This window comes from Perognathus longimembris, chromosome 11 (assembly GCF_023159225.1).
Source record: "Perognathus longimembris pacificus isolate PPM17 chromosome 11, ASM2315922v1, whole genome shotgun sequence".
NCBI lineage: Eukaryota > Metazoa > Chordata > Mammalia > Rodentia > Heteromyidae > Perognathus > Perognathus longimembris.
The window spans coordinates 51,282,647-51,294,977 of NC_063171.1; the positions used below are offsets into that span (position 1 = coordinate 51,282,647).

Genomic DNA, 12,331 nt, shown 5'->3' on the forward strand with positions numbered 1-12,331 from the left:
GTATGGTTCATTTGCATGTAATTAAATGATATACACAAATCTATAGTGACTAAACTTATTTGCAAAATAAGCATTAATGGTATTGAGACTGGTTCTCAATTCTCTTTTGTTGCACAGAACTTGATCTGAAATTAATGTATTATGTAGGATAAACATATTCATCTGACAGTTCTAAACTGCCACACTTGTAATCCGTGAAATTAACAGCATACAGAATGACCAACATTTTATTGAACGCAAAATCATAAACATAGCTAAGTACTATCCAGTTAATTCAATCACCATAAGAGCTCTAAGAAGTATTACTACTGTACCCAACCTTACCAATGAGCTGACATACAAATGGTTAAGGCAGTGCTTGGACCCCTAGGCACTCCGACACCTGACTCTTAACTTGTGATGTCTACATTACACTTCTCTTCTAAGACTATTTCAATTTTATAGACTTCCAAAACACTCTTTAAAAGGATCTTCTCTTAGTAAATAATGCTTAACTAAGTGATAATGCAGTTACTAATTACAACTTTATTTATATGGTAACTGGGTAATGAATCCAGAACCTCACACATACTAGGCAAGCCACTGTCCCAGCACTCTTGATTTTGAGCTAATTTGCCCAGGTTGACCTCCATCTTGAGATCCTCCTGCTTCCCCTTCCTGAGTATCTGAGGTTACAGAGGCGCACCACAACATCTGACACCATTTTTTCCCCACAGTTGTGGCATTTCAGCCATATGCCTGGATAGGCACCCTAAAACTGAGCCATACCCCCAGTCCTGTTTTTGCACATGGGTTATTTTTTATTATCTAGCAACCTGCTTAGATGTGTGCATGACTCTCCTATTTTTCACTTCCCACAGTAGCTGGGAATGATAGGTTTTTGCGATCACACCCAGCTTTATCCAATGGTAAAAGTCTCGAAGATTTTTCTGCATAAGCTGTCCTGGAACCCAGATCCTCTGAATCTCAGCCTCCCATGTAGCTAGGATGACAGGTGCTTTCCACCATAGGAAGCTACTGGATGAGAAAGACTCTTGTCTATATGCCCAGGTTGGCCTTGAAATAATCCTTGCAACTATTTCTTGCTTACTTGCTCAACTAATACTCTACCACATACGCTACACCTCTAGGCCTGGCTTTTTGCTGGTTATTTTGGAGCTAGAGTCTAAGAAACCTTTCTGCTGGGTTGGCCTAGCACAGTCCTCCAAATCTGAGCCTAAACATCACTGGGTTTACAAGTACTGAGCCACCAGCACATGGCCTCAGTTTCACTTAATATTTCTTTCAGGACGTGTTTGCAAGGTACAACCCAGAGAAGGCTCCATGCAGATGTCCCTCCCATCTCCTCCCCCTGCACCCCCGGCCTGTTTGCGCCCAGTACCTACATTACCTAGGTAACTGGCACACCTGGAGGCAGTTACCTCCCCGTTCTCTGAGTTCACATCCAACCCACCTGGCCATACCTCCCTCCCCTGCCCTGGAGGAAGCAGGGCCCTTGGGTGGTTCAGCCCTTCTCTCCAGCCATGCATCATCTCAGCCACAGGCCAGCAGTTCAGGAATAAACTTTTCTCTCCTGCCTGAATACCATGGTGGTGTTCTCTTTATCAGCTACCTACTTTAATATACCTTACAGTGTTGACATTGCCTGGATGATATTGGAAGAAGCTGTAAATTCCAAAACAAGGATTCATGTTCTTAGTGCCACATAATAGAAGACCTTAGCAGACTCAAAACCAGCAGGAACAGAAAGATGGGAATCCCAGACTTAGAAGAAAAAGTACCCTGACTTCTTCCCAGATTCAAGCACCTGCAAATATGCAAGCTCAAGTAAAACTGAAACATTGAAGTCAAAGTCCTTTGGACTCCTCAGTTTCAGGTGCTGTGAATGTCTTGAAGATGTTTTCCAGTTGAGCCCTTACTGTACAGATTGAGACTCTTGAATCTCTGGACTTGGTTCATTTATTTCCCCATGATTTGTCAGCTTGCATCTTACTTGTGGCTTAACCAATTTATACGACAAGACTTGAGAGCTGGAACTATGGCATGTTTATTTTTCTCATCCCATACTGAGCTCATAATATAACAAGTTCTTCCAACTTGAGGAAAACAATGATGATGTGGCTGTCCATTTATTGTTAAGGTCTCCAACAATTCTCTATAATAAAGTGAAAGTATTAGCCTTAGGCAGGAACTTTCATGGAAAGGGGTACTTTCTCCTTAAGTAACACTTAACCTTTTAAGTGGTTCTTTAGTTTCGGATCAATCAGTAGTGACAAGACAAGGACCTGACATAAATCAACCAAAGCCACCCAGCCCCTCTTTTCTCAGTGACCTAAATACTTTGCTCACTATCATCTCCTAAATTTTCCACCCAGGGCACTCCAGCTATTTTTTTTTAATATGCAATGTATGAAGTGTTGACTTAAAAACTGAGCATACACAGAAATATACATACCTACCTATAATAACCAGTATTTCTCAAATAAATATGAAGGTTTTGCCAATAAAAAGCCCCTTACCCAGGCAGAATTATCTCCAATGCTTGCTCTTCCTTTCTTTCACCTTTTCTGGTTGTCCTTATTATCTTTGTACTCACCATAGGGTAACTCCTTACTACAGAAGCATTTTGGTTAGAGGTATTCCAAGTAGCCAAAGCAGGAGCTAGTGCACACCTAGGATAGGATTCCTAAGACCTGAAAAACCACCCAGCAATAACCCCTGAGAGGAATTTTCCAGTCACTGGAGGAAGCCAGGAAACAGGATCTGCTCCAGGCCATGCCCCTGACTGAAGCACATGGAAGCCTTGGGATGACTTATGATTTTGTAGCAGACCACGGCCCTGAGAACTCCAGAAATAAGAGGAAAGTGGGATATCACTTTCAGCAGATGAATACTAAATCGCTTAGTATTACTGCAGCATAATCTAACAGAGGTCACTTTGCAAAGGACAATTGCAAAATATAAAGCAATGAATGATGTTTGTCAAAGTTGGAGTATCAATCTGAACTGAGAGCCAAGGACAAATTATCTTTTACTAACTCGTGTTCTGAAAAACTTTTTTACCCTGATTCAGTGACACAGGACTTGTTCAGATTTTTTTTTAAATTTGATATAGCTCATAATGCCTTTCATGTTTTCAAAGCTTGATGATTGATAAATGGAGATGTATACCATGTACTTACACCCTTGCTGATGTGATTTAATGGGCATAGACAGCATCCTGGCCATTAGCTGGACATGTTAGTCTCATTTAACATTTTAAACGGCGCCTTATGCTCACTAGTATCGTGTTGAAATGTCTCTATCATTTGCTCAAACATTTTTACTTTGATAAGATGCTGTTTGTTCACAAGAAATGGTGCCAATCATATTTTTATAATTAGAAATAGCTTTTACAAAATCAAAAGGTGATTCTTTTATTAGAACAAGAAAGGCCACATTTTAACACACCATTCCCAGAAATGACAATGCATGCCAAAGAACTGTAATAGACATAAAAAGAAAAAAGCAGGATGACAGCAGACATGATATATCACACCTCTAAGGAGCTTAGACTCAAACTTAACGAGAAATAAACACACCCCATACACCTCCCACACATATGTACAGCTTATATAAGCAATGATCTGTAAGACACATTGGAGAGAGAGAAAGTGATGAACATGTATATGTACAAATGTTTTTCTTACAAACATATAATGGAGATGTGACCCTTCATTTTACTCAGCTCAAAAGAAATTCTTTACCTATAACTATCAAATGCCTAACACAATACATTGTAGACTGAAAAGTTTACATTTTCCTGTAAGTTGTCAATTCAAAGTACAACGTGTTCTGCTTTTGTTTTTTTTAAGTGTAGAATCCAAACACACACACACACACACACACACACACACACAAGTTGTTACCGCACTTGCTGCTGAATTGCAACCTATTACCACAAAGTTCCACAGTCCTATTTACATTATATAGAGGTTGATGTATTTAGAACATGCGCTGGGGTTCTCCCCACTAATGAAGTGCTACCTGAAAAGCCCCCACATGCAGACTGCCAAGGCTGACAACTGCTGTCATGCCAAGGGCCCTGCCACATGGGGGCCTCATTGGACATGACAGTTCTCATTGCGTTGGGGCGTAGGTTGAGCCTCTGGGCTGGGAGCAAGGCGTCCCTGCTTGGCTTTCAGGCCCTCTCCAAGACTGTCAGTCAAGCTTCTCTCAGGAAGATTGTTGATTGAGAGAGACTTCATGGTAGGTTCTCGGGGGCCGGTGCCTGAATCCCCTGGGTGATGCTGAGCAACCTTCACCTGCAACACATCCATCTTTTGTTAGAGGCTTCAATCACATGCACTTTCCCGCCCTGGAAAATGGAGCTCTATATGGGGAGTTACAGTCTTCTGTAGGCAGTTAAACAATGTTAATATTTTCTTCTCTGAAAACACGCCCCACATAAAAGGAAATGAGAAGTATGGTGGACATGGCATATAACAAATCACCAAACTTTGACACATCTAATGCCAGGCTTACTCACCAGGTAAGCATGGAAGATGCTCTGACAAAAAGACTGTTTCCTTTCCCAGTGCTTCCCTGATGCCCACAAAATGCTCGACTTCAAAGTAAACATTCCCGAGTCCCAAGTGAGCACCAAACCTTACCTGTACAGGTCCTAACCGAAGCCTGACTGTCATTCAGAGTGAGCATGAGCCAAATGAGCAATCCTAACGGCAAGGAGCAGTTTTATTTATAGCATGTAAAACTACTAGGATCTTCTCCTGATATAAAGGTATTTTATGTAATCTTTCTCCTTATACTTTCATTGTTGTTGTATTCATACCCAATTTGGAGGAGAGGAGGACAGCTATCTAACGAGAAAGTTCAGCAGGTGTATCCTCTTTGATGTCCTGTTTTTTAGGACAAAGGAGTAATCTCAGAAAATATGAAACTTTAAGAAACTGATGAGAGAGTGGAGCAGATAATGAGTCAAGAGCGATTGAGATTACATAGCAGTGAAAAAAAAATATGGGTCAGAAAAGAAAAAGGAACAAGGTGTGACGGCACACACACTAGTCCCAGCCACTTAAAAGGCTGAGGCAGAAGGATCTCTTGGGCCCAGGAGTTCAAGACCAGCCTAGACAACATAACAAGACCCATCTTGGAAAATTAATATGAAAATCAATTATTAATTAATGTGGAAATTAATAAAGAGAAAAGAAAAGGAAGAAGGCTCTTAACAAGGACAGGTAGATGTTTGGTGCACATGTCAGATAAAAAAGTGACAAACTCCCTGAGAAAATGACTTCCAGACAATTTTTCCAGAACAAAAAGGAAAGAGAATGGAAATCCTTTTTCCATTTATATTCTTTCCACAGGAATGATGCGGCTTTACAAGGAAGTTAAATGCTTTTCATTACAGAAAACCTATTGGATCAGGCCAACAGATCACTTCCTTGGAAAGCTCGCTTTCTGTATCAGGTCATCTGTAGAAAAGTGAAAAATGAGCAGCCTTGAAAGAACAGGAGCTAATGGAAAAGCACTGCCACGAGAAGCTGAAGAAACTTCTATAGTTCTCACTGCATTATCTTTTTTGTTTGTTTTTCTTGAGAAAGTGATACCAAAGATGAATGTTTCCTTTTAGCCATCAAATGCAGGCATGTCAAATGTCATGTCTTTAGAGAGAGAGGGGAGGAGAGAAGGAAAGAGGAAAAGAGGAGGCAGAGGGAGAGAGAGAAAAAGGAAAAGGGAGGGTGAAGATAAAGGGGGGAGAGACAGGGAGAAAAGAATGAGGGGGGAGGGAAGGAGGGAAGAAGGAAGATAGAAGGGGAAGAGGAGGAAGAATGTGAGAGCATTTATAAGTATTGCATCTAAAACTCATCAATGAAGACTTAATCCCAATTAAATACCTAAAGTATATTCACTCCTCAACTTCTCCTTTGAGACTCAATTTCTCTAAAATTTCTACAAAATGGCGGAAATGGTACTCTGTGATCAAAATGTAAGGTACAGATCATCAGTCCTCACACTGGCCCATAACCACATGAGGTCAAATTCACCAAATCACCACATCTAATCAGCAGTACAGTGCATTCACAACCATCCTACTAATGATGCCTGTGGTCATGATATGAAGAAGGAAGAGATGGTAGGGGGGAAATGAAAGTGGGATCCGCGAAAACAAACCTCACCGGCAGAAAAAAAAAAAAACAAGGTTCCCACAGCACTGCTGATTGATGCTTCGCTGATGTCACCGCTACCATTCCTAATGGCTTTTACAAGTGGCTGGCTCTCTGGCACTGTCACCAAGTCCATGTGCAAAAGATCAAGTGCACAATCACCTGGTCTCTTGTCCTCAGCAAATGAGGGGCTCCTGGGATGCTTCAACTCAGTGGCATGATAAATAGAGGAAGAGCCCCATTTCCCAACCACGCCATTGAAGTCATCAGATGTCACTAAAGTAACCTAAAGAATTGACTCTAGAAACTCAGTCAGGCACTTTACAGGGGAGCTTGCAATCCTGGGGGTCAGAGATGCTGCTTCAGAAAATAACCTTGTTCTATAGCTTTGAGAACCACATGAGGAAACATGCTTAACAGATGAGGCAAGCATTTCACAGGGCAAACCCAGAAAAATGTTGAGTTAAACTGAAAATTACTAGGCTAGATTTGAACAGTTTGAATCTACTCATAAAGTCCTCTAAACCTCCACCTCTCAAGAGAACCCCCACCATTTGGTTCCAAGCCCACTGCTCAGCAATCTGCATTGCGGGTGCTTCCTGAACTGTACGGAGCTAATGCGGAGAACACACATCTGCAGGAAACCATGGTTACTGCTCTGCGCCAGCAGCGTGGAGAGCAAGCCCCCTAGTGTGCACAGCTCTTTTTTCTAGACAATAAATCTTTTATCAATTCCTCATCAAGGAAGGAAAAAAAGACACAATCCAGGTGGTGATTTCATACAACCATTTCCTAATGCATCTTTATAACAAGTATTACTGCGGTTACAGCTCCATTCATGCCACAAATATTTGCTGAGTATCAGACTCTGAATTAGACATGAAAACACAGGTGAGCCACACACTTAAACTGGCCACCTGTTCATTCTGCAAGTCGCAAGACAGATATTCAAACAAGTAATAACAAGAGACCTACTTAAGATTACTGAAAGGCATGGTTTCTGTTTCAAGGGGGCCCATGCTTTATTTGTGCTCCCTAAAAAACGGACAGATGAGGATGGATAAGAACCTTTACTGACGGTGGACGGTGGCTCCCAGTCAATCATAGATGCCGCCACAGACTATACCTGGAACCTAAATATGACTGCTCAGGCTTAATAGCCCAGTGGCTATCCTGTGACTAAATCTTTGGTGAAGCCTAATAATTTCACACCTTGTGAATAATTAGCTAGGTTAAAAAGTTGCTCCCCCCCCCCCCCGCCTTTCTTCTTTGAGCTGTACTGGGGTTTGGAATCCAGAGCCTTAGTAGCTATACCATCTGCACTAAGTAGGAGAAGGAAGAGGGGGAGGAGGGGGAGGAGGGGGAGGAGGGGGAGGAGGGGGAGGAGGGGGAGGAGGGGGAGGAGGGGGAGGAGGAGGAGGAGGAGGAGGAGGAGGTGGTAGTGGAAAAGGAAAGACAGGAGAGGAAGAGGGAAAAAGAGAGAGAGAGGATGAATTATTACTTGGGAAGAGGGAAGAAAGTATGCACAAAACGGATTATATCTCATATAAGAAATGACTACTTCCTTTCAATGAATGAAAAAAAAATCTTAAGACCTTCACCTTTGACCTAACTTTACTATAAATTATGAATACACCCATTACTAGGTATAACTTGTATATAGCTCTTACACATAAATAAAAACAAGCCAAAACTTGCATACATATCCTTGTTTTAAGATAGCTAAATGTCTTTTGCATTTTGGTCTCTGAAATCCTACGGAGGAACAGCCTTGCTCACTTAAGAATTATTACATTAAACAAGCCAGGCAGTAGCTCACACCTTGCTTCCTTGCTACCCAACAGGCTGAATCTGAGGACCAAGGTTAGAAGCCAATCTGGGCAGAACAACCTGTGACTCCTATCTCCCTCCACTTACCAGTAAAAGGTCAGAACTGGCTCAAGTAAGCAAAAAGCCAGAGCAAGAACATAAAATGTCTTAGGTTCAAGCTCCCCCCCCCCCAATAACATAAAATTGTATTTAAACAAGCTCCTTTTTCTAGCTCAAGAGTATCAGGGAACAAAGTAATAACATCACAGAAATTCAAGACATCTTAAAGCTACTCTAGCAATTTCCAACAGTATTCCCAAGATCCCACTTGAAGAACTCTGGCACTGTGGCAAGAATGAAGAGTGGGGAATTAGATGGGGGAATGAAGGGGGAGATCATGGGAGACAGACTCTTTTATAACACCACTTACTATGTGAAATCAATAAAATAAGGAAATAAAAATTGAGTTAAATAACATGCATATGCTCTGCATATGGATTGCAATTGCTGCTGGTGTAGCCTTGAACATTAGAAATGAAGATCTCTATGCTTTAAATCACATTTCCTGGACTACTGTAAGGCACACAGTGGTGGTAAAGATCCTGCCCCGCCCTTAACAATCACAACAGGGGTATCCATAATCAGAGCTCCTCTTTAGCTATTTACTGAAACAGTACTTCACACAGAAAGGGAAGAATAAAAGCCATATAGAATCAGGAGCTGGGAGCAGATGAGAATGAAAATTTAGAAACAAGCAGTAATAGTAAAGGCCCATGACCACAAGCAAAACCACCTCTTCAAATCCTTCAACAATCAAGCTTGAAACTTCCTTACAAACCCATTGTTTTGCTCTTCATTTTGTTTTGTTGTTACAAAAAAACATCATTTACCAGCAAACTATTTAAAAGTGACCTGTTGGTGGAGGGCAAGATGGGGGCCACAGGACCCTGGGGGCTCCTCCTCAAGCTGCTCACTCCTGCATTCATCTGAACCACGTGAGGAAGGTCAGGCCTCGTGAGTGACATGGTGCAGTAGCTAACACTGTCCCCAGCAACCCTGTGATTTCTGGGATCTCTGAGAGAAGCTGGCTGTTGACAGTTTTACCTTTTGTGATCTGCTGCCACCAGCTGTTGGTTTGGAGGAGTCCGCAGGATTCTCTTTGCCCAGACTTAGTGGGGATGGGGTTAACTTCTGAGCAGCAAGGCGGGGGCTGGTCCTCGTTGCCATGGTTGTTCTCCGCAGGACATAGGGGCTGGTCTTTCCTGTTGGGATGTCAGCAAACCCTAAGGGCAAAAGAGCTCACTGTTCCCTTCCATATACAATGGAAATGGCATTCATTAGGGAAAATCTTCACCAAGATAAATGTTCTGCTCCTTCTATGTGGATATTTGTTAATTTTTGACATAATCACTTTCATCATTTTATCCATCCCAACCCAACTCTCTTCTCTCAACAGTGCCTAGGGGCTTTTTAACTTTCTCTGACCTGAGTGGCAAGAAGACTGAACTATATCACATTAAGCTGTAAGAGGACTTATGGCATATACTTATAGCTTATATGTGGGTATTTAAAAGCTGTTAAGACACCAGCAGCCTTTAGTATAACATTGGAACTGAAGGGGTGGGGGGAGAGGGTAACATGAAAAAGAAAAGGCCCAGCTCCTGTTTAAAGCAAGGCAGCATGAGTGTCAGAAGACACTCACATGCATCACTAGGTAGGAAGAAAGACTGGCCTTCCTAAGAGTGACCGCACCCTTGCTCACGCTGGCTCCTTCCCAAGAAGAAAGTGGCCTCCTGAGAACAGGCTAGCCCCAAGGATACTACAAAGAACATGCTACACTCCGTATAGTATCAGGGCTAACTGAAGGTAAGCCGGTAAGGCTTCACTAATCACACACTCATCAGAGAAAGATGGCTTACTGCTTGAGAGCTATGGTTACTCAGAATAGTGTTTCCTAAACCATCTATGACAAAGAATTGGTTTTTACTTGGGGGAAGATACAAACTTTGCAATCTGCTGTAGAATGATATTGGAAATAAGACTGGATCAATAGGAAAAAAACTCAGCCTGTGTGCCCAGAGAATGCAACAAAATCAACTCCTATAAAACTTGCTAAACTCTTCCTATCTCAATTTCTGGCAATTTTAATCATGAACCAGTCATAAAGCAGTCCAAAGACTAGCCCTGGGTCACACTTAAGAGTAACACTGAGTTTTTAAAAAGCAAAACAAAAATAACACATAAACATGCTCAGCGGCTCCGATCTGGGGGTTGGGAAGAGCTGTACAACATATAAGTTACCAGACCAATTGTCCAGCTTGTCAGACATCAACATCAGACACAACTCAAAAAAAAAGTGTGAGGGGCTGGGGATATGGCCTAGTGGCAAGAGTGCTTGCCTCATATACACGAGGCCCTGGGTTCAATTCCCCAGCACCACATATATATAGAAAATGGCCAGAAGTGTCGCTGTGGCTCAAGTGGCAGAGTGCTAGCCTTGAGCAAAAAGAAGCCAGGGACAATGCTCAGGCAGAGTCCAAGCCCCAGGACTGGTCAAAAAAAAAAAAAAAGTATGGGTGGCTCCTACCTAGAATCCTAGCTACTCAGGAGGCTGAGATGTGGAGGATCACAGTTCAGAGGCCAGTCAGGGCAGAAAAGTTTCACTAGACTCCATCTCTAAAATAACCAGCCAAAAGCAAGACTAGACAATTGGCTCAAGTGGTACACTGTCAGTCTACGAAGCATGAGGCCTTGAGTTCAAAGGCCAAAAATGATAATAATAAGTATAATAATAAAGCATGAAGGGGTTCTTTTTTTTTTTTTTTTTTGGCCAGTCCTGGGCCTTGGACTCAGGGCCTGAGCACTGTCCCTGGCTTCTTCCCGCTCAAGGCTAGCACTCTGCCACTTGAGCCACAGCGCCGCTTCTGGCCATTTTCTGTATATGGGGTGCTGGGGAATCGAACCTAGGGCCTCGTGTATCCGAGGCAGGCACTCTTGCCACTAGGCTATATCCCCAGCCCAGGAAGGGGTTCTTTGATTCAGATTTTTTTCATCAAGAAAATATCAAATTCTAAACAGGTGTTTGATAAGTCATTTTTAAAAAATTTACCAGCTCTTTCTGTAGTATGCCATGAGTAATTAATCCTAGTTACTCTCTCAAAAACCTTACCAATTTTAAAATTATTTAATACAGTTTTTGAAGTCCAGTTAGGGCTATAACACAATCATCTAAAAATATAAACAAATATAACTATATCTATCTTTTCATATGTGAGTTTTAATGTGGAATTATCACATGTCACTGGGTTTTGATGACGAGGACTGAACCTAAGAATCTACCACTAAGCTATATCCTCCACCCCATAATTTTATTTTAAATTATGCATACCTTTCTTTACAACTTCTGGAAGTCCTTCTGGCTCAAACTCATCTTCATCCTCCGCAGAGCAAATCCCACCTTTGATGGCTTTCCTGCTTTTTTTACAAAATGTCTCTGGGGTGGAAGGGACTGATCCTCCACCATTCTCCAAAATCCCACTTGACCTTTGCCTCTTGCCTGAAGCTTTGCCTTGCCGTCCTGATAACTTCTTCTCTGCAGCAGCAGGGACAGGAGATGGCGCCTGGACGGCTGTGTTGAGTACAGGAGAACTGCGGAGATTATGTCTAGATTGCTTTGAATTCAGAAAAGCAACCTGCGTTTCTAACATCTCTTTTGCATTCTCTAACTTTTCATGGCTTATAAGCAGGGAACAGTACTTCTCCAAGTAGTCTTCTGCCTCCTTGGTTTTGTCTTCAAGTGTTTCTTTCAGCTCTTTGATCTGAGTCACTAATTCATCTACATTAGCATCCACAGAAGTACCTGCCAAAATAAAAGTGACAACCACTTGATTCTGCTCCAGGTAACTCTGGACACTGCAAAGCAGATAATCTTAGAAGTTAACTTCCCTTTAAATTTCATAGAAGGGCTACGAATATTTTTACCAGCATACATTCTTTAGTTTATTAATGCTTGTTGAGGAGGTACTGCCAAGGTAGATACTCTAGCAGATTATATGCTTTTATTGAAATGGCTTCAATGTAAAAACCACCAAAACTCTCTCTCAACCAACTCACTAAACTTCCTTGGAAAGCTAGTTGAATGGGACTAAATGAATGAAATTTCTCAAAGCCTCTTTTCTCTCTCTGTCAAATGAGCAATAGAGCTCATTTACGTTCAAGCAGTTTCTGTTACATGGCTCTGAGACAGGTGGAACCAAATGGAGGAGCTGACAGGGCAGAATTTGGGGGGAACCTATATAAAGGTAGGAGCCATAGTTAACTTAATAGTTTCCATGCATGGCATTCAACCCACTGGC

The 12,331-nt window shown here is 42.0% G+C and overlaps 1 protein-coding gene across 2 annotated transcripts in view; it reads right to left on the bottom strand.

The window, feature by feature from the left end:
- Positions 1 to 3,891: 3,891 nt before the first annotated feature.
- The window catches only part of Cenpf (centromere protein F), a 49,370-nt gene continuing 40,930 nt past the window's right edge, over positions 3,892 to 12,331 (bottom strand). For both annotated transcript variants that reach the window (XM_048357278.1, XM_048357277.1), the window contains exons 16-18: positions 11,365 to 11,835; positions 9,081 to 9,259; positions 3,892 to 4,304 (exon numbers count right to left, since the gene is read on the bottom strand). In XM_048357278.1, the coding sequence (XP_048213235.1) occupies positions 4,101 to 4,304; positions 9,081 to 9,259; positions 11,365 to 11,835 (854 nt within the window). In that variant the 3' untranslated portion in view covers positions 3,892 to 4,100. The remainder of the gene's footprint in view (positions 4,305 to 9,080; positions 9,260 to 11,364; positions 11,836 to 12,331) is intronic.